Source organism: Danio aesculapii, chromosome 8 (genome assembly GCF_903798145.1).
Source record: "Danio aesculapii chromosome 8, fDanAes4.1, whole genome shotgun sequence".
Lineage (NCBI taxonomy): Eukaryota > Metazoa > Chordata > Actinopteri > Cypriniformes > Danionidae > Danio > Danio aesculapii.
Window position 1 is genome coordinate 10,504,759 of NC_079442.1, and position 19,274 is coordinate 10,524,032.

A 19,274-nucleotide genomic window follows, 5' to 3' on the forward strand; every position below is an offset into this window, starting at 1 on the left:
TTACCAAAATCATTGCAACACTTATTTACACAGAGGTTTCAGGTGTTTTGATATTGCATTTATCTTCCGACCTACGGGCGACGTAGTGGTGCAGCAGGTAGTGCTGTTGCCTCACAGCAAGAAGCTCGCTGGTTCGCATTTCTGTGTGGGGTTTGCATGTTCTCCCCGCGTTTGCGTGGGTTTCCTCCGGGTGCTCCGGTTTTCCCCACAGTCCAAAGACATACAGTACAGGTGAATTGGGTAAGCTAAATTGTCCGTAGTGTATGTGTGTGAATGGGTGTGTGGTTGTTTCCCAGTGATGGGTTGCAGCTGGAAGGGCATGTGTAAAACATATGCTGGATAAGTTGGTGGTTCATTCCGCTTTGGCGACCCCTGATTAATAAAGGGACTAAGCCGAAAAGAAAATGAATGAATGAATCTTCCGACCTACACACACATACAAAGCGTACTGTATATATACACATACTGTAGGTGACCTATTTATTTTTTTTGCCTATTCTTTTTTCTCATGGTAGAGTCATAAACACTATTCTTAACTGAGGTAAGTGATACCTGCAGTTTTTTTGCATGTTGTTGTGGTCTTTTGTAAGACACTTTTACACAGGGCTATGTTAAACCCTAAATGAACATGGAGAGAACTTGCAAACTCCACACAGAAATGCCATGGGATTCGAACCAGTAACCTTCTTGCTGTGAGGCAACAGTGCTAACCATTGAGCCACCATGGTGCCTTAGGTGCAAACTGTGTTTTTTGAGTAAATGTACTCTTTTTTGAGGCATTACTGAATAGGCTGACAATTGGAAAGGGTCCCTGAGCCAAGATTCAAAGTCAGGTCATCCAAAGCACAATCGTGCTTTAGTGCTAATAGTCAGTTGAATCTTTCTTCATTCTCTCTTTTCGGCTTAGTCCCTTTAATAATCTGGGGGTCGCCACAGCGGAATGAACCGCCAACTTACCCAGCATATGTTTTACGCAGCGGATGCCCTTCCAAGTGAAACCCATCACTGGGAAACACTCATACACACTTAAATCACACACATACACTATGGCCAATTTAGCTTACCCAATTCACCTACAGCACATGTCTTTGGACTTCTGGAGGAAACCAGAGCACCCGAAGGGAAACCCACGTGAACATGGGCAGAACATGCAAACTCCACACAGAAATGCCAACTGACCCAGCCGAGGCTCAAACCAGCAACCTTCTTGCTGTGAGGCGATCGTGCTACCCGCGCCACTGCCTCTGTTGAATCTGTTTTGTTTTGCTTTTTTTTTGAAGAAAGCTGGTTTAGTGGCCCCCAAATCTTCACACATTATTGACTTTGTGAACTGATCTCCAGGAAAAACAACTGGGTAAATCTAATCTGCAATCAAGACCTCCATCATGCTGATTGTTACACACATCCTGTCCTGCTGTTGACTGACGTCGTTTGATTCTCCTCATTTGTCAAATGTGCTTGCATTAATTGAGCAAAACGTGGAATAACCTTGGGGAATGACATGAGTAGAAGAGTGGCAGAAAGTACAAGGAAATAAAAAAATTAAACAGAGGAGTGGATAGGAAGATAAGATATCTTTCTTACCATCAGCATGCATAAAGCTTGAAGTTATGCCCTGCTTTACAGCAGAGCAGGGGATTAAGGGAGAGCTGGAAAAGAAAAACAAAAATCATCATGTGATCTGAAAAAAAAAGTGCTGAACTCAAATTCAAATGTCTAAAATATAAATATACACAGTGGGTAAAATAAGTGTTGAACATGTTATTTGTCATGATAAATATTGTTCTAAATGAGCTGTTGACATGAAGATTATATCCAAATATACAAATAAACTGAAAAAACAAACATTATTATCTGTAATAACATTGGAATGAAACAAGGAGAAAGTACTGAATTACTGAAATATATTTAATACTTTGTATGAAAGGCTTTTTTGTTATTATTGTATTTGTATTATTTTCTGGTGGGTTCAAGTCCGGTGATTGGCTGGGTCATTTTAGCAGCTTAATTTTTTTTCTGAAACCAGTTAAGAGTTTCCTTGGAAGAGACTCACAGAACTGTCAAGGAGAAAAAAAAATAAAATAAATAAATAAACAATAAAAAAAAATAATAATAAATAAATAAATCACAAATGAGCACTGCATATGACTACATACTCTATACAAGAGGTATCTTGATGCTGTCACTAACAAAAAAGCCTTTCATACAAAGTATACACATATATACAGTATTGACTTTATTCTTCAATGCGGAAGAGTGCTTGTTTCTGCGATTGTTTTAGAACTTCCGATTCAGCTGCCTATGGGAGAAATGACTAGGAATAATAAACGTCAGAAAATGGTAAAAACTACTTGCTCTACAAACAAGTGTTTGCATGACTATACAGACAAAGTATAATAAGATAATAAGAAAATATCAGTTTGCAACATCAAGCAGCAAAACGAGCTGTTTTTAACATATAAAAAAATGAATGGAAGTGAATGAGATCGGAAGTCTCGAGCCAAAATTATTCAAATGGCTGCGCCAGCTCGTACGCGGAGAATAAGATGAATAGCCGTGTTTCTTAGACAGTGATGAAACTATGACTAGTATTAACTAGAAATTAGTATTTTGCATGCATCTTCATTAGAGATTCTGAGCAGATCTCAACAATGTCTCACATTTGCCAAACCATAAAAGTTTAAAAAGTAAATTAATAAAAAGCAGTAAAGAAAGCGTCATATTGGAGACTCAGAAAAGACAGGAAGAATTCCATAAAACACAACAGATAGTCTTTCTCCACTATGAGGATCCAGTTTAATATGAAACATCTATAAATATGTAAGTGACCGAAGAGTTATATAACTAGTGGTGCGATTTTGCTGCACTAAACATTCATTAAATTTTCCTTAGTCCTTCCTTGGTGATTTATCAGAGATCGCCACAGCAGAACAAACCGCCAATTTATCCAGCATATGTTTTACATAGCAGATGCCCTTCCAGCTGCAACCTAGCACAGGGAAACATCCATACCCTCTCACATTCAATCACATACGCTACGGACAATTTAGCTTACCCAGTTCTCCTATACCACATGTCTTTGGACTGTGCAGAAAACCGGAGTACTCAGAGGAAACCCACGCCAATACGGGGAGAACATGCAAACTCCACACAGAAATGCCAACTGACCCAACATAGGCTCTAACCAGTGAGCTTCTTGCTGTGAGACGACCACTGAGCCACCGTGTCACCCCATATTACTATAAATAAAAATATTTAAAAATCCTTTAACAATGACAGCATATAAATTCTTAAAACACAGTTTTTGTGTTGCTAACAGGATTTCAGCCCTTTTGTTCCTTTTTGTTCCTTTTGTAGCAGCAGGGGCATTTATGGCATTTCGAGGGAGGGGAAGTAGTCAGAAGGGGGCTTAAGGGGCAGAAAACATGTCACAAAAAAATAGAAAGGTAACTCAAGAATGTGTCCGATGTTGTTGAATGAGGTGTTGGTGTAGTAATAGTAGTAGTAGTCATTGTAGCAGTATCAGAAGTAGTTGTCGATGTAGATGTTGTAGTAGCAGTTATTGCTGTAGGAGTAGTAGTAGATGTTGTTGTAGTAGTATCTTTTGTAGTAGACGTTGTAGTAGTAGTAGTATCAGTTGTAGTAAACGCTGTAGTAGTAATTGTTGTAGTAGTATCAGTAGTAGTAGACATTGTAGTAGTAGGTGTAGTACTTGTGATTTATTATTATTGTAATCAGTTATTATTACTGCTGTCCTTACTTTCTTTTTACTGTCATTATTATTATCATACATTACTAGCATTGTTGTCTCTCCTTACCACTGACTGGTTTCTTTCTATTTGTTTTATTTATATCTATGATACTTGCTTCATTTATTGACGGTTATTGTCCCTTATGTATGTACTCTGACCTGTCCACCAAGTTACCTTTACATATGCACGCAAACACACACACACAAACACACACACACACACACACACACACACACACACACACACACACACACACACACACACACAGAGTGTGTCCGATTCAGCGAGATGTGGGCCCTTTGCTAATTTATAATAAAAGCTGTCAGAATGGGCATGAATATCTGAAGTACAGGCATGGAAGGATAAAGCTTTTCCATTTATAGCTCTGCTGTATCAAAAACCAAAAAAGAGAGGGAAAACTGTTCGAGGGGCAGTGATGCAGACAGAACAACTGTGGAGTCACACACACACACACCTAAACATTTTCTAAAGGACCCATTCACACAGCAACAGATTTAGGTCAATCTACAAACGTTTAGTATCGTTTTGATCTTTCATCCACACAGCACAGCATTGTTGCTGTTCTGAAACACTTTTTTTTTGTTATGGGTTACAAAATGGGTTATTTTAAAAATAAATCTTAAAATTAAAAAATAAATAAATCAGATCAAAATCAAAATATAAATTTTTGAAAATGATGATGTCACTAACACGTGACCAGAAGAAGTAAGAACACCACATTTAACAACAACAACAACAACAAATTACAAAGTTGTGTTTGTGCTTCAAGTTTTATTTTATTTTATGCTAATGTAATGCGACAATGTCTGGGCACCAAGTCCCAGCAGGCTTAGCGCCACTTAAGGAAGTATTGTTGTTTCCATGCAGACACTTTATTTCCTGGTTGCGGTGTAAATTAACAAGTTCCAGAGTGCTCACCGCTATATAAGCGAGTCACAAAGTTTGTTGCCCTTGTGCTTCTGGGATTTGCAGTCGCGGCACGTAAAGACCAATAGGTAGTGAGTTTGTTTGTGAGATGTGCGCTCTTTTTCTCCAATTTTACTGTTTTTAGTGCATGCATAAACTGACATTGTAGTCAACACTTCCCCTGAGTGGCTGATAAACAAACAGGATTAATGCTGCCAGATCTTCATTGCGAACTTATTTTCAAGAGGTAGTCATTTTATTATTTTAATAAACTGTATGTAGGATTATGTATTAATGATATTATCTTTTTTTTAATTTTAGTGCTATTACTGGACCATTGCCTACTGATTATTGCCTGAGTGTCAGAATGGGAAATCATGGATCTTAGAGGTATTGTTTAAAGAAAAGAAGTGGTTTTATTTCTATTTTAATTTGAGTTTTATTTATAGTATGTTTTATTCTGTTTGTGATTTTTATTTTCTGTGTTGTAATGAATTGTTTTTAGATTGTTTACTTTAGACCTACAATAATATTTTTATTGTTAAATCTTTTATTTTTCAACATTTGCTATATGTGAATTCAGGTTGTTTATTATGCTGTTAGTTTGACCAGAGTTTGTATTTGTATTTTCCCTTGTTATTCCTTTCTTTCTAATGTAGGTTCTATTTTGGATTTGCTTTTATATCAGTGGCCACTGGGTTCCCTGCACTGTGTGGATGGCAATGGAGAAAAGGTGGTTGGGATTGTGTGGTGATTTTTGAGTTTTTTTAGGTTGCAGTGTGATTGCTGTGAGCAGAGTGTGCTGAGAACACTGCTGCTTGGGTACCTCACCTGCCCTCACTTTCTGGGTAACCGGTGGGCATTAGTCTTTTTTTTCTTTTTCTTTTGTTTATTTTATTTACTTTTCCCTCCTTGTTCGCATTAAAGATGGAGAATTTTTGTATTCTTTTATAATCCAATTTGTGAAATAATTTTATTGTTTTTTTTTGTTTGGAAGTCACTTCATTTACTTCTGATGAATTGTTTTGACTGGCAAAAGTCACCTTGTCACTAATTTTTGTGCTCCACATTTTTAGCAATAACCTGATAGTGGTGTTTCAACTAGACGGCCAGCTGAAAAGCATTAACAATTACACACGTCAGATTTTTCAATTTACTAAGGTGTCACCCGCTTCGAATGTTATCACTCAATTGAATAGGCTTTATTAGTGGTTATCAGTTGATAGATATAGGCCAGTAGGGGCCTTCTGCACCTACTGGTATGTTCAGAAAGCCGTTATCATCCATCCACATGGTTATTCAGCTACTAATAGAAAAGACTCCAGATCTGTTTTTACATTACTGTGATGGTTGGGTTTAGGGCTGGGGTGGGTGTAGACGTTAATAAAATACAATTAATGGGAAATTTAATAAATACATATTTTCAACGCTCCAGTTTGTCCCAGGATTCTTCCGTATTTTACAGCTATTATCCTATAAAGGTATTTTCCTGTATTTTCATTCTTTTTATTAAGGGTGGCAAATAAACAGAGCCAATCCACCCTATACGCAACCCATACCGCCAAACCAGGGGACACCCCTTGCTCTTAAATGGGAGTCTGTTCAGTGTTTTCGTTTTATTTAGGCATGAAAACACTTTAAAATAAATCTAAAAGTGGCACGATTCCCTTCCTTTTCATTACAAGTGCTGTCGCCCCTCCTATGCAATCCTCAAAACAGTCATATAACGATGTGTGACTGTCAGCTGACGCGCTCCATAGTGATAAATAGATGCTGTTTCCCAAACGGATTTTGAACATGTCATTTGAAGCAGAGTGAAAGTCTGCATTTATACAAATAATAACAACAACATCTAAAGATGTCGATCTTGGTGTTTTTTTTTTTTGTTTGTTTTTTTTCAAACAACTAATTTTGTCCTAAATTAGCATAAAAACTTAGGAAAGCAATCGAATGCTTTCATTATAACGGTAGATGTGTGCATTTTTGAAGAGACACCTCTGTAATTAAATCCAATCAAATAAATGAGAGATTCATACATTGCTCTTTAATCACAACGTGTAAGTTATACAGTGAAGAAAAGATTTAGATTTGATAACTTGATTCTTTTTTTATAATAGCTGTAAAACACTAAACTTTATCAAACGAAAGGAGTGTAGTTAACTCAAAATTAAATGAAAAGTTAATTCTACTCATTTGAAAAGAGTTTTGAACTCAGTGTTGAAGGTATTGAGTTAAATACCTCATAACTTCAACTTGAATGGAGTAGGTTCACAGTACTCATATATTTTAACTCAAATGGTTTGTTGCAATCGATTTGCTCAAAATGGTTTGAGTTGCCTTAACTTGTTTTGTTTTACAGTACTTAGTTGGTTTGAGTTCTCTTCATTTATTGGGGTTTACTGTGCTCAATTGCTTCATTTACGCAAATGGATTAAGTTCACAGTATTCATTAGGACTAGTTTAACTTAAATAGTTTGCTGCAATCGGTTTCCTCATGGTTTGAGTTAACTTATTAAGTTTTGCAGTGTATTATTTTAAAGAGCCCATGTTTTGGGTTTTTGAAAATGCCCTTCCATGTAGTGTGTAACACAGCTCTAAGTGAAGTGAAGCTTAGCTTATCCAGCTAAGGCTTAAATCTGTAAGTGTACAGTGTTTAAAACTATTGATTCATCTATAAAAAGAGTCTTCCTCCATTTCACAAGTGTTAGTACGTGCGATTAAAATTGTTGCCTCGTTTACTCTAGCTTGCAAATTATGTATTTAGTAGTGTTTTGTTACTTGTAACTGCGTGTACTGTATCAGGTTAACTCTTTATATTCTCATATTGCGTGTAAAACCACGTTGAAAACGTGATGTGTGCCACTTTGTTTACGGATCGTCAGCTGTTCCTACACACATGCAACTGTCAACTTTCAAAATAGTTCAGCTCAGGTTCGAGGTGAGTTGTCTAAATTGCACCCAGCAAGCTGAACTGGCGCTCTAGGCGAACGGTGATCACACCGCACTCAAGCCGAAAGTGCATTCTCTGTATGAATTGTTGACTAATGTATGAATGTATGAATTTTGACTAATTATATATTGTTAATTAGCTTCTGGGCATTTCACTCTGACTAGCGCTGAAGGCTGTCAGTGTCGACCAATCGCAGCAGGCTGTCATCAGTCCAATCAGCGCAGATTAGCTTCGCGCTGAGGAGGGGTTTGGGAACAAATGAAAATCGCTGAACGGTTCATATGAGAGTCGCTGGGATAATTAGGTAAAAATAAATGCCGATTATAAGACCATGAAAGTGTTTTTTGACCTTGTGTTGTTTGTCTATACTCAAGAAGGACTTCACCTGCATGCTCGCTACATTCATTTGTGATTTTAGTGTACTTTGCGACTCTGCCTGTGCTTGTTTACATTGCCACATTTTGTTTTAACCCAGTTTTCTTATAAAACTTTTAAAATGTACAAAAAGACACACACACACACACACACACACACACACACACACACACACACACACACACACACACACACACACACACACACACTCTAGACCTAGCTTAATACAGTCTAAACTGTGCCACTTTATTAAATGGATTAACAAGTTCAAGCATGTGAGTAAATACCAAAACATCCCTAATTTATCCACACACATGCTTACACACATCACACACTATAACAAAAAGCACAAACCCATGCACAGACACACAAAAAGCTCGGCATGGAGTCCGGTATGTGGGCCGCTGGCCAGAGAGTCAACAATTAACCAATCAGACTGTATGGAGACTGGCCAAGCATATCATATGACCTTAATAAGACACTGAAAACAACAGAAAAACTACTGCATGTGTACACTCTATTATCATTAGTTTGATGCATTATCAGATATTATTTCTGAAAAAGACTCCAAAGTAAAACAACAATGGATAAAACTACTTTGCACCACCTGTCTTTTTAGTTCACTACTTACTTGTATTTTTTTTTAAATATATTTATTATCTGTTTTTTGTCCTGTCTCTGTTATCCTGTTGCACTGTAGAAGCTCTGTCACGAAAACAAATTCCTCGTATGCGTGAACATACCTGGCAATAAAGCTCTTTCTGATTCTGATTCTGTCTTTTTAATGAGGAACTTCTAAATTCTGTCACAGAATTTAATGGATGCACAAATAATCTTGAACTATTAATCAAATTAATTATTACTTTAAAGTAAAAAGATGCGTTAAGACATCTATAAGATATCTAACCTTAAGTAATATTATATTGCATTAATTAATCAATTAATACATCAACTAATGTATGTACAACATGTACTCAAGTTGGTCATTATTTACACATACATTCATATGAGTCGTGTCATACTTTAGGTTACTTCTTGATTAGTATACATGCGTTAACTCATCATTCTCATTATTATTAATGTAGGTATTAATGCATGATTGTTTGTTTATTCCAATTATAAGAGTGATTTTACCATTTTTAATATATTAAAAAAGTTAATATATAAAAAAAGAGGTTTATCTATCAAAAGGTTGATCAATCATAGAATGATTATGGTTTTATCTGTAATGATTGTTGTATTGTTCACTTCTATTTACCCCCCCAAAAAAAACCTCAAATTAAGACTTGCCTGTTTTCTTGTCTGTTCACCTCTGTCCTTGTTGCTGGTGCATTGGCTTTGGCCTGTAAACAGAAGTAACAATTTCATTCACCTCTAACACATGAAGTCTTTCAGACACACAGTAAAACAGAAGCATTTGGGAGCAGCTCGAAGGAAATCTCAAGAGGCGGTGACCATTCCTGAACAGAAAGTTGTGCTTCTCCCCTGGGTCCTATACTCCATTATTTAAGCAACATTGCAAATGTCAGTTAGATGGAACTGGTGATCTAATTAGCAAAGATTTTCATAATTTGTAATCCTTATGCAAATGAAGAGCCAGAAAGTAATAAACACCAACTGATAATAGAATTACAATTAGTTTTAGGTTGAACTGTCCCTTTAAGATTAACAGAAGTAGAGAAATGGCAACAAAAAAGGATCATGTAAACAGCCGAGATTTAAAGAGCAGACACTGTGCAGGATGACATGATCCAAACTGAACTCCACAATGCATGACTTTAGATTTTGGTTGTTTGGCATTACAGGAAGGGACAGAGAAGATGAGCAGAATACACTGTAAAAGAATCTGTAAATTAGCAGTTTTGTGGTTCATGTTTTTTGGGTTTTTTTCTGTTTATTTATACTTTTATATTGCATTATTGGACCTCGAGCTCTCTTTCAACATCTTTCAACCATAAAAAGTTGCAAAAAATTGACGTTTTTAATGGTTTATAGTGATATATTTTCTGGGTTGGTGTTGTATATTACGCTTCAAAAAAACCAAGTAATAAACTGCCAGTAGATTTTCTGTTATTTTACACACTTATTTGTTTATCATCACACTTATTTTCTTATACATTACATTATTTCAAACTACTAAAATGTCAATAAAAGTCACTTTGTTTAACTGTAAAGATGTATTTAACAAAACGTCAGCAGAGTTCAAGTTCCCAAAATGCAATTTACAACCATAAATAAACACTTTTTTTTTTTTTTACAGTGTAGCTATCAGTTCAGAGGCTACATCCAGTGATCAGAAGCACACAGCAGTGGCCAGAAAAACCATAATAGCTTTTGAGTTTTTTTTTTTTTTTTTTTTTGGCACAGCCAGTCTGAGCTTAAGGCTAATACCTTGTTATTTTTGTGAAATAATGGATGACTACAGTTTGATAAGTTTGAAATATTTTAAAAGCCATTTACCTGCTTTGTTTTTTTCTCACACCCTCATCCTCTAAATATTTTTAGCATGTTTTGATGATTTTAAAAATGGGACTTTTAATCCCTCTCATTCTGGAGTCTGATGTAGGTTATATAAATCATTATCTTATGCCAATGTTTGGTCACAGCCATATCACCCTGCAGCCAAAAACTGGATGCTTACTGTAGGTAAGCAGTGCCGAGTCTAGGAGGCCACATGGGAAAGCTTTTGGTTGTTGTTGGAAGTGTAAGTGAGGCCAGAAAGGGGTGCTCACCCTAAATTTTTATTTTTATTTCTTTATTTAAATCGCTAGATTTGACAGCAATATTAAATGGATGGTTCACCAAAAAAAGTTTACTCACGCTCAAGTGGTTCTAAACTTTTATGAATGCCTTTGTTCTGTTGAACACAAAACAATATATGTAAAGAATGTTTGGAACCAGCAGCCATACTTTATTAAAGCTTCCATTGTGTTCAACAGAATAAAGAAACTGAAACCGCTTTGGAACAAGTGGGTGGAGTGTAAATGATGACATTTTTAGACAAACAATCAGTAACGACAGCCGCCTTTCTCTTTCTGATTTCCTTTATATTGTTTTTGTTAAATGTTATTGCTAAGCAAGTTAAATTTGATATTAAATGTCAAAATTATGCAATAAATGTACTTGTATTTTTATAGTGACTGGTAGTTCTCATTCCTATCATCAGATGGTATAACAATACTTTCTAAGGACTATCTGACAGATTCCCTAGAAATCACATTTTGCAACATTATATCACTTTTAATTGTATTAATATTCCCTAAAATTTGTACTTTTTATAACAATGCACATGTAACAATGCTGCTTTCAGAGAGGTACAACATAATTCAATCTATTATGAGTGTAATCTGAAGAGAGGGTCAGTACCTCACCCCGGCCTGGCCGCTGATGCTGCTTCTGTGACAGTTTTCTTTCCAAACCACGTATTTCTGAGTCCAGCTCTGCCTCAAATTGGTTCAGTTCTGACACCAATGTTGCCTGAAAAACAGCATGAAAACCATGCATGCATTTGTTTTTTTTTTTTAATGTGCAGATATTAAACTTGTAGTACAATTTTCATTAATTTGATATAAATGGAACATTGGCAGTATTTAAACCAAAATGCTTAAAAATGGCCATGTTATAAAAATTGATCACATGTATATTATTTTGATGGTCCGTTTGTTGAATTTAAGTTACATTGCATCTATATGCTAATTAATTCTCATTAGATTATAAGTAGACTGTTAGGTTGGGGTTAGGGTTAGTGTAAGTTGACATGTACTTGCAAAGTTTCTTATAAATGTCTGTTGAAGGATCATATCAACAGATATTAAGCAGGCAGTCTACTAATACTCAAATGGACCATCAAAATAAAGTTTTACCAAATATTTTTTTAAATCCCTATTTTAATATGAATATGTTCAATTTCAATATCAATACATATGAATTGCAATGCAATACATGTCTAAAGTGGAATTGCAGATGCTCACCTCTATTGACGGAGATTGAGGTTTCACTAAAGTGTGATGTAAAGGCAGCTGTGATTTAGATCTTAGATACTGAAAAACAAAATCACATACCAACTGAGACTTAAAACCACTTTTAAAAGCCAACAAACTAAACTTAAAATCTACAAAATGTAGCTCATGAAAAAAGTCGTTTTCAAATTATAGTTACTTTTAACTACAAATCATTAAAAAAAATGCATTGTTTAATTGACATTTTGAGATGTTGAATTGTTTGGAATTGCTATTCAAATAATAGTGCAAAAACCAGGTAATTAGCAATTTCATGTTTATGAGCCTTTTTAATTAGAAAACTCTTTAACAGTGAAAAAGTAGATTTCAGCAATTTATGATTTTACAAAAGCTGTGGGCAAAGCTTCTGGTTTTCTGCTTGCATTGCGTACATCTTGGCAGATGATAATCTTACTGAAACCAAGTGAAACGCCCAGAGCCAATAACTAAGACATGATAAAGTGATATAATCTTTCAAATATATTAACGAAGCAAAACTTTCATTAATGAATGAACTGACAGCTGTCACATTGCAGAAAATAGGTGTTAAAGAGAATTAATAAAAAAGGAGAGAGTGCTTCACAACCTGAAAACCATGGCTGTTAAATCACACAAGCAGTTAAAAGGTTTAATATGTATCACAAGACAGGCCTCCTTCACACAGCTCCACACACTGAGATAAGACATTAGATTCTTTTATTCTCATATTCACACTGAGACAGACATACAGTGAAGTCAGTATTAAAAATTGAGGGACCTCTTTAAACCACCTTAATCTAAGAATGCTAATAATTCAAACTACTTTTACTTCATTTATAAAGCGCAATAAAACAACAGTTGTTGACTATTGTGCTGTACACACCTTGAGATAAAAATTATTATATGTAGTTTGAGTTTCTCTTTGAACAAAGATTCATTAGCAATTGTTCTAAAAGGACATTGGTAGCCCATTCCACATTTTAGGACCTACTACAAAAAAAAAAATGCCCAGTCTCCTTTTTTCTTTAGTTGGAATCTAGGGACTTTAAACATTTTCTGGTTCGACAACCTTAAATATCTGCCAGATATTTTAACAGTAATAAGATTAGAAAGATATGGCGGTGCCTGACCGTTTAATACATATAAAAAAACATATAGTAAAATTTTAAACTCCATTCTTAAACATATCTGCAACCAGTTTAGGGAGCACAGGATGAGGGTAATGTGTTCAAATGTACAGGTGCCAGTAAGGAGCTTAGCGGCTGCATTTTGGACCACTTGTGGGTGATTTATATAGGATTGGCCTTTACCTATATAAATTGACTTACAATAGTCCAAGCGTGATTATATAAATGAATTAATCTCTCGAATTCAGTTATAAAGCCTATCACTTTGGCTAATAACCTCAACTGGGGGAAAAAAAAAACAACAAGATTTAGCCACTACATTTACCTGTTTGTCAATTAGAAGGGCAGAATCAAGGATGAAACCTAGATTTCTTTCAGATGGTTTAATGTAATCGGATAGATTAGATTCGATTGAGCTTGAAAGAGCCAGCTAATGGTCCAAAAACAATTGCCTCAGTCTTTTTCTCATTCATTTAAACAAAAAAATAATAATTCTTTGACATCCAAGCCTTAACCTCAGACATGCAGATGGTGCACATAGCCCGGCGCTATAATTTTGCTTGAGGCACATAGATTTGCATGTCACTAACTACCTTGCGGTCTTTAAATTCCATGATGATAGATGATTCTATTATATAAAAATGGTGTTTAAAATGATTTATAAAACAGTTCCGTCCCCAGATTGTAATTATTTGAGCTATGTGTGAAGCTGCTGCAAACTTCTCTATAAATAGCTTATATGCATTCTTTTCTTTATACGTGAAGCAATTTCTGGATCGTAGGTCATGATTTTACCAAGTATGATGCGATCCTGGATGAACACCTATGTTGATCCTGTAGCATTGTTTTTGTTCAAAAATGTAATCCATTTAAAAGCTATTCCCTACCCCTAAGTCTAACCATAACTGTAAATTATTTCCAAAATCATAGAGGAATAGTAGTTGGATAACAATGATGTAGAAATGCATAAATCTAACCATAAGCCTAAACTTAACATAAACTGTAAATGTATCCCTGAATTCTGATTGGCATGTTGTTCCAGGATCAACATAGATGTTAATCCAGGAACATGTCCTTCTTAGTGAAATCAGGTTGGTGTTTCTGCATCACAATGTCCAAACTAATATGTACGAGTAGGAACCAGCACTGCAGTCCTCAAAAGTCTAAGATCTCATTCAGATATCAAAGCTAGGCCAATTCACACCACTCTATCGGAAGCAGAAAGACGTACATTGGGTTTTGTCTGATAAATTAGTTACCCCTGTTGATGTTGTTTTTAGTAAAAGTTAAAAACGAATACATCTCGTATTGCTAAAATAGACACATATTTATAAATAAATGCTGGCCATACCAACTACACAGCAACAGTAGATGATAAACTAAAAACATCATGTTCACTGACCTAAAAACTGAAACTACAATAGCTGTCCACATTATTATATTCAGGCTACTCTTTTTCCATAAAATCTTGCAACTCTTTGAGCACAACATTCAATATGTTCTAAATCTAAAGCTTTGCCAGACATCAGAACACTAAAAATGAGAGCCATTTTAATTTGAGTACTATAAAGTCCCCATGAAATCAAAACTAACCCTATGATTTTGTTAGCTCAAATTGCTAGTTTCGTGGTGAACAATTCATCTGTACTTGAAAGAAAAGAAGGAAAAAAAAATCTTTAATTAAAATCTGAAAATGCTCTTCCTGTTGTTGTTTTTTTTTCAGTTAAATTATTAGATTACGTACTGTATACCTTAGGAAATGGCCGTAGCTAACATATTTAACTACACCACTCCAGCTGTTAGTTTTGACGACAAACAGAAGTGGTGAGAATGAGGAATCTGTTAGGTTGTAATAACTCTCCCCAAACCCTTTCCACCATCTTTCTGAATGAAATGCCTACTTTACTACATCCATTCAGCTCGCAGTAAAGAAAACAAGCCACAACCATTCCGTTTCTCTAGGAACTGCATCACAATACGAACAAAGTAACGGTCGCACCTTATGATTCATGGGGACTTTAACTTGACAACTTTAAAATGACATCCCAATCTTAATCTGTAGGGTTTAATATAGAGTTACCCACCCATTATACAGTATAACAGTATAATTGGTTTTGAAGGACTTTCCACAAGGATTGGGAGTGCGTTTATGGTTATTAGAACCACATTCATAAGATCAAGTAAATGTTGACTAATTTAACAAAGGTATGAAACAGCTATAATATAAATCACTGATATGTTTTGAATGCTGGACAGGCACAACCACTTTCCCCTAGTACATTAAGTAAACAAGTGTCAGGCAAGTGTCACAGGAGCACAACAAATGCAATGCAATGTATTGTGGTCTAATCTGTTGTCATACACAAGCTTCAATTAACCCTCACAATGTATTTTTTTTCCTGTTTATTAATTTTGTACTTGGGGTCTATTTGACCCCAACAATTTAGTGTAATTGTACAAATAATGTGCTCATAAAATTATATATCTTTTTTGTTTGTTTGTGTACTTCTCAGCTATAAGTTAATGTGTTTTGAGAGATAAGTTTTTTCAGACTTTTTCATGTGGAATTACTTAATTTGTACTAAATAAATAAAAGAAATTGCATGAACCCTGACCTAAGTTTATGAGCACTACTATTAAAAGCTTTAATAACAGCAATAAAGACATTGCAGTATCGCATATGGTGTTCTGATTTATGCCGTGTCCAGTCCAGCCCATTCACAAACTGGCAAAGTTACAGTAACAAAAATGCTTTCAACCAACACCATAATTCTTAGGACAAATAGCACACTAAAAATGTTTAGAAGAATAAAAATATATACCGTCTGGAAATACAGTGCTCAGCACATACACATACATCCATTACAAATCTATCTTTTAAATTCATATTTTTAATAGGAAGCTATACATTATATTTGTGCATATAGATTAGATTATTCAGTGCTGAAGCCAAATCTGGAGCTCGTCTAACAAAATAACTTACGATAACATTACAACAACTAGTACACCCAAATGTATACAGTATGTTATAGAAAAATATTTAATACAAATTTTTAAAAAAGGCAGAAAAAAAATAAATTGAAAATTTGTTGAAATTGTAGGTTGTAATTTGTTTTTGCAATATTTTGCTTGAAATTAATTGTATTATCTTTCAATTTCTGAATATGTTGGTGACTAAAATTTGATTATAATAAATACATCTGTTTAACGCTTCTGTTTTGATTAAATGCAAAAAATTACATATTATATTCACTGAGAAATGGATAAAAATATTCATTTTCAGAATAGGGTGTACTCAATTATGATGAGCACTGTATACCACCCTTCCAGTCCTTTTTCAATGTTCAATTTTATGAAGAGCTTTTCTGATGTTCAAGTGATGGTCAGTTGTCTCTTACCTTGTTATGACCCTCTGCCACTGCTTCCTTTCCAGGCTCAAAGTCAAAAATATTCTTTGGTTCTGGATGTTTCCCTGTGTCACCCAGATCAGCCCTGTAATGCAACATATACATAGAGAGAGAGACAGATAGGCCATTTTACTTCGTAATCATTGTTGCTTCTTGCAGAAACAGATCTAAACCTGCCCAGTGTCTTTGTAACTCCTCTATCTCACCAGTCAGTCAGAGCTCCATGCTGGTTGAGGGTGATTGGGAATGAAAACCCATCCTGCTGGGCAGAATCTATGGAAGAATATGATGACAGCTCCCCTGTGTGCATTAAAAAAGACATATCAGTCACAGTGTGGATATTTCACACTTTAATATTAGAATAACGTGTAAATAAATATGTCATTGGCACAAATGACTTGTAGAGTACATCAAAGAGTAAATTTAACATTGCACAGTTCAGATTTCTGCTTGGCTATGTTGATAGGGCTCATTAAATAATAAATGTAATGTTTTCATAGATTTCATGTACCTAATTAGCTACTTACTTTCTCGCCAGTCAAATTCAGGCTCTGAAGAAGCAAACATACAAAATTAAATGAAAAATAAAAGTCACTATAGATAGAATCAATATATGCTTAGAAATTATGTAACTAAGGAATTGTATGAGTAGCAATTTAATACATAAAACCAAACACTGTAACTGGACACTATAAACAAATACTGCTAAACAGCACTAAAAGGGTGTTCTTTGGCTCATAATCACAGGGCAGCCATATAAAGTGCTACTTAACTTAATCATTTACATCTTTGAATAGGATGTTATAAAGCATCTTAAAAACCCATTAAGAAAAGATGAAGAACCATGTGCTCAACAGATTCTTTAAAGGTGAAAAAAAAAACTATATTAAAAGATAACTTATAACAGCATTTCTGATGTATGCTTTAGTACATTTAAGAAAGTGGAAAGGATGGGGTTATACAACTATCTGTGGATACCTTTTGATAAGAGTGTAATTTAAATTGAAGTTTTTAACATTTAACAACAATTAACTACGTCTCTCTATTAGCTCAATAAGTCTAAGTCAAGCTGTGTCTATGGAGACACATTTAGCAAGCTGTGCTATGTAGCATTAAGCGGTTTATCATTTCTGAACTACATTAAAAGCTGCTTTTGTTATTCAATTGCAGCAGTAAAATTCTACAGTATGTCTCTGGCCAAATTTCCTTGAAACTTTGAGAAATTGTGTGTCAGTAATAATTAGTAAAGCATCATGAATTTCATCAGGAGTTTGTTAAAGCATGTTTGTGTTTGGTTTTGTAATCATTCAACTCTGAAGGTTTACTGATTGAGAGGCAGAATCTGGTTTCCTTAATCCCATCATGCTCAATAAAGGCTAGCTTGTTCCACTTTCAAAGAATCGATTGTGCACATTCTCATTTCCAAGTGTAATGAATGACAGAGCAATCTTTAAGTAATTATGTCTAAAATATCTAAGCCAAAGTTTAGCTTTATTCTTTCTAGAATGTGACAGACAATAAAAGGGAGGAATTTACTCATTGTTTTCGACAGGGAGAGCACATACCCTCTGGTTTCTTGTGGATTTGCCTGAACATGCTCCTATACCAGTCCTTGGGCTTGTTTACGCTCTGGTAAAAAGGATTGAGGAAAAAAAAGAATAGCTTAAAATAAAACTAAACTAAAGAAAGGAACATACACTTTTAAATGTTTTAATCAATATTTTTGTGTGTTTACAAACAATTCAACAGAATTAAAATTCATTATACAAAAATCAGTTCATTCTAATGAATTCTAAAAATCTCAAAAAGTACCCCTAATTCACAAAGTAATAAATGAAAATAAATAAATGTAACTCAATTTTAAAAGTCTTGTAGTGTAACATTTTTTATTAAAGCCAAGTCTTCTATAAATAATGTGCTGTTCAAATAATTTATTTAAAATGACTTGAAATGCATTGTTTAAGGGGGTGGGGCGGGGGTTATTTTCAATCCACTTAAATTTGTAAAAACAACTAAGTTAACTGATTTGTGTTGGGACAACATAAGAATTGTGTAGAAGCCAGCATTTTATGTTTTCTTTTTGTTTTTGTTTTTTTACAGTGTGTCAGTCTCTGTTGGAATTAAACAGTCTCAGGACCTGCTCATTGACATAATTATTATCACGTGATATTGATACTGATGGCATTGAAATTGTGCAGCAGAGTGATGATATTTCAAATCATTACTATGTACTATTTACACTGTGCTTAGAGAAGGATGCCCAAATAGCTTCCATTTATAAATATGGTAGAACAATCACCTCTAGCACCAAAAAAAAATCCTTTGTCAGTAACCTAACTGATCCTAATTTCCTTAGAGAAATTACCTGACAGCCTAGAAGAGCTTTATCAGATTTATAAGATTTGAATCAGTCTTTTCTTGTAGCTTCTTTTCATTTAAAGAGAAAAAAGGAGCACACCCATGCCCTAAAGCAAGCTGTGGAAAAATGTAACATATTGGGGAAGAGAAAAAAAACGTGAGGTCTTTCCTTTTCGCTTGTTATGATAATAGTTTAAACTTCAGAAAAACCTTTAAAGTGTGCTAGTTTTAGAGTTGGAAATGTTTGGAGTGAGACATGCAATACTGATGATATCAGACACAAAACAAAACACGTCTGCTACAGTGGTGTCGCTATTAGGGCACTGTAGATCAAAGGATTCATTTCAGAATGGGCTTCTGCTACGCTCTCCTTGTGCCACCAGAGGAAGTCGTCGCCTGAA

The 19,274-nt window shown here is 34.9% G+C and overlaps 1 protein-coding gene across 2 annotated transcripts in view; it reads right to left on the minus strand.

The window, feature by feature from the left end:
* Positions 1-19,274, minus strand: part of sorbs3 (sorbin and SH3 domain containing 3) — an 83,764-nt gene that overhangs the window by 10,483 nt on the left and 54,007 nt on the right. For both annotated transcript variants that reach the window (XM_056463156.1, XM_056463155.1), the window contains exons 6-13: positions 18,081-18,144; positions 17,043-17,066; positions 16,722-16,815; positions 16,507-16,600; positions 11,976-12,044; positions 11,371-11,481; positions 9,295-9,347; positions 1,585-1,649 (exon numbers count right to left, since the gene is read on the minus strand). In XM_056463156.1, coding sequence (XP_056319131.1) covers positions 1,585-1,649; positions 9,295-9,347; positions 11,371-11,481; positions 11,976-12,044; positions 16,507-16,600; positions 16,722-16,815; positions 17,043-17,066; positions 18,081-18,144 — 574 coding nt within the window. The remainder of the gene's footprint in view (positions 1-1,584; positions 1,650-9,294; positions 9,348-11,370; positions 11,482-11,975; positions 12,045-16,506; positions 16,601-16,721; positions 16,816-17,042; positions 17,067-18,080; positions 18,145-19,274) is intronic.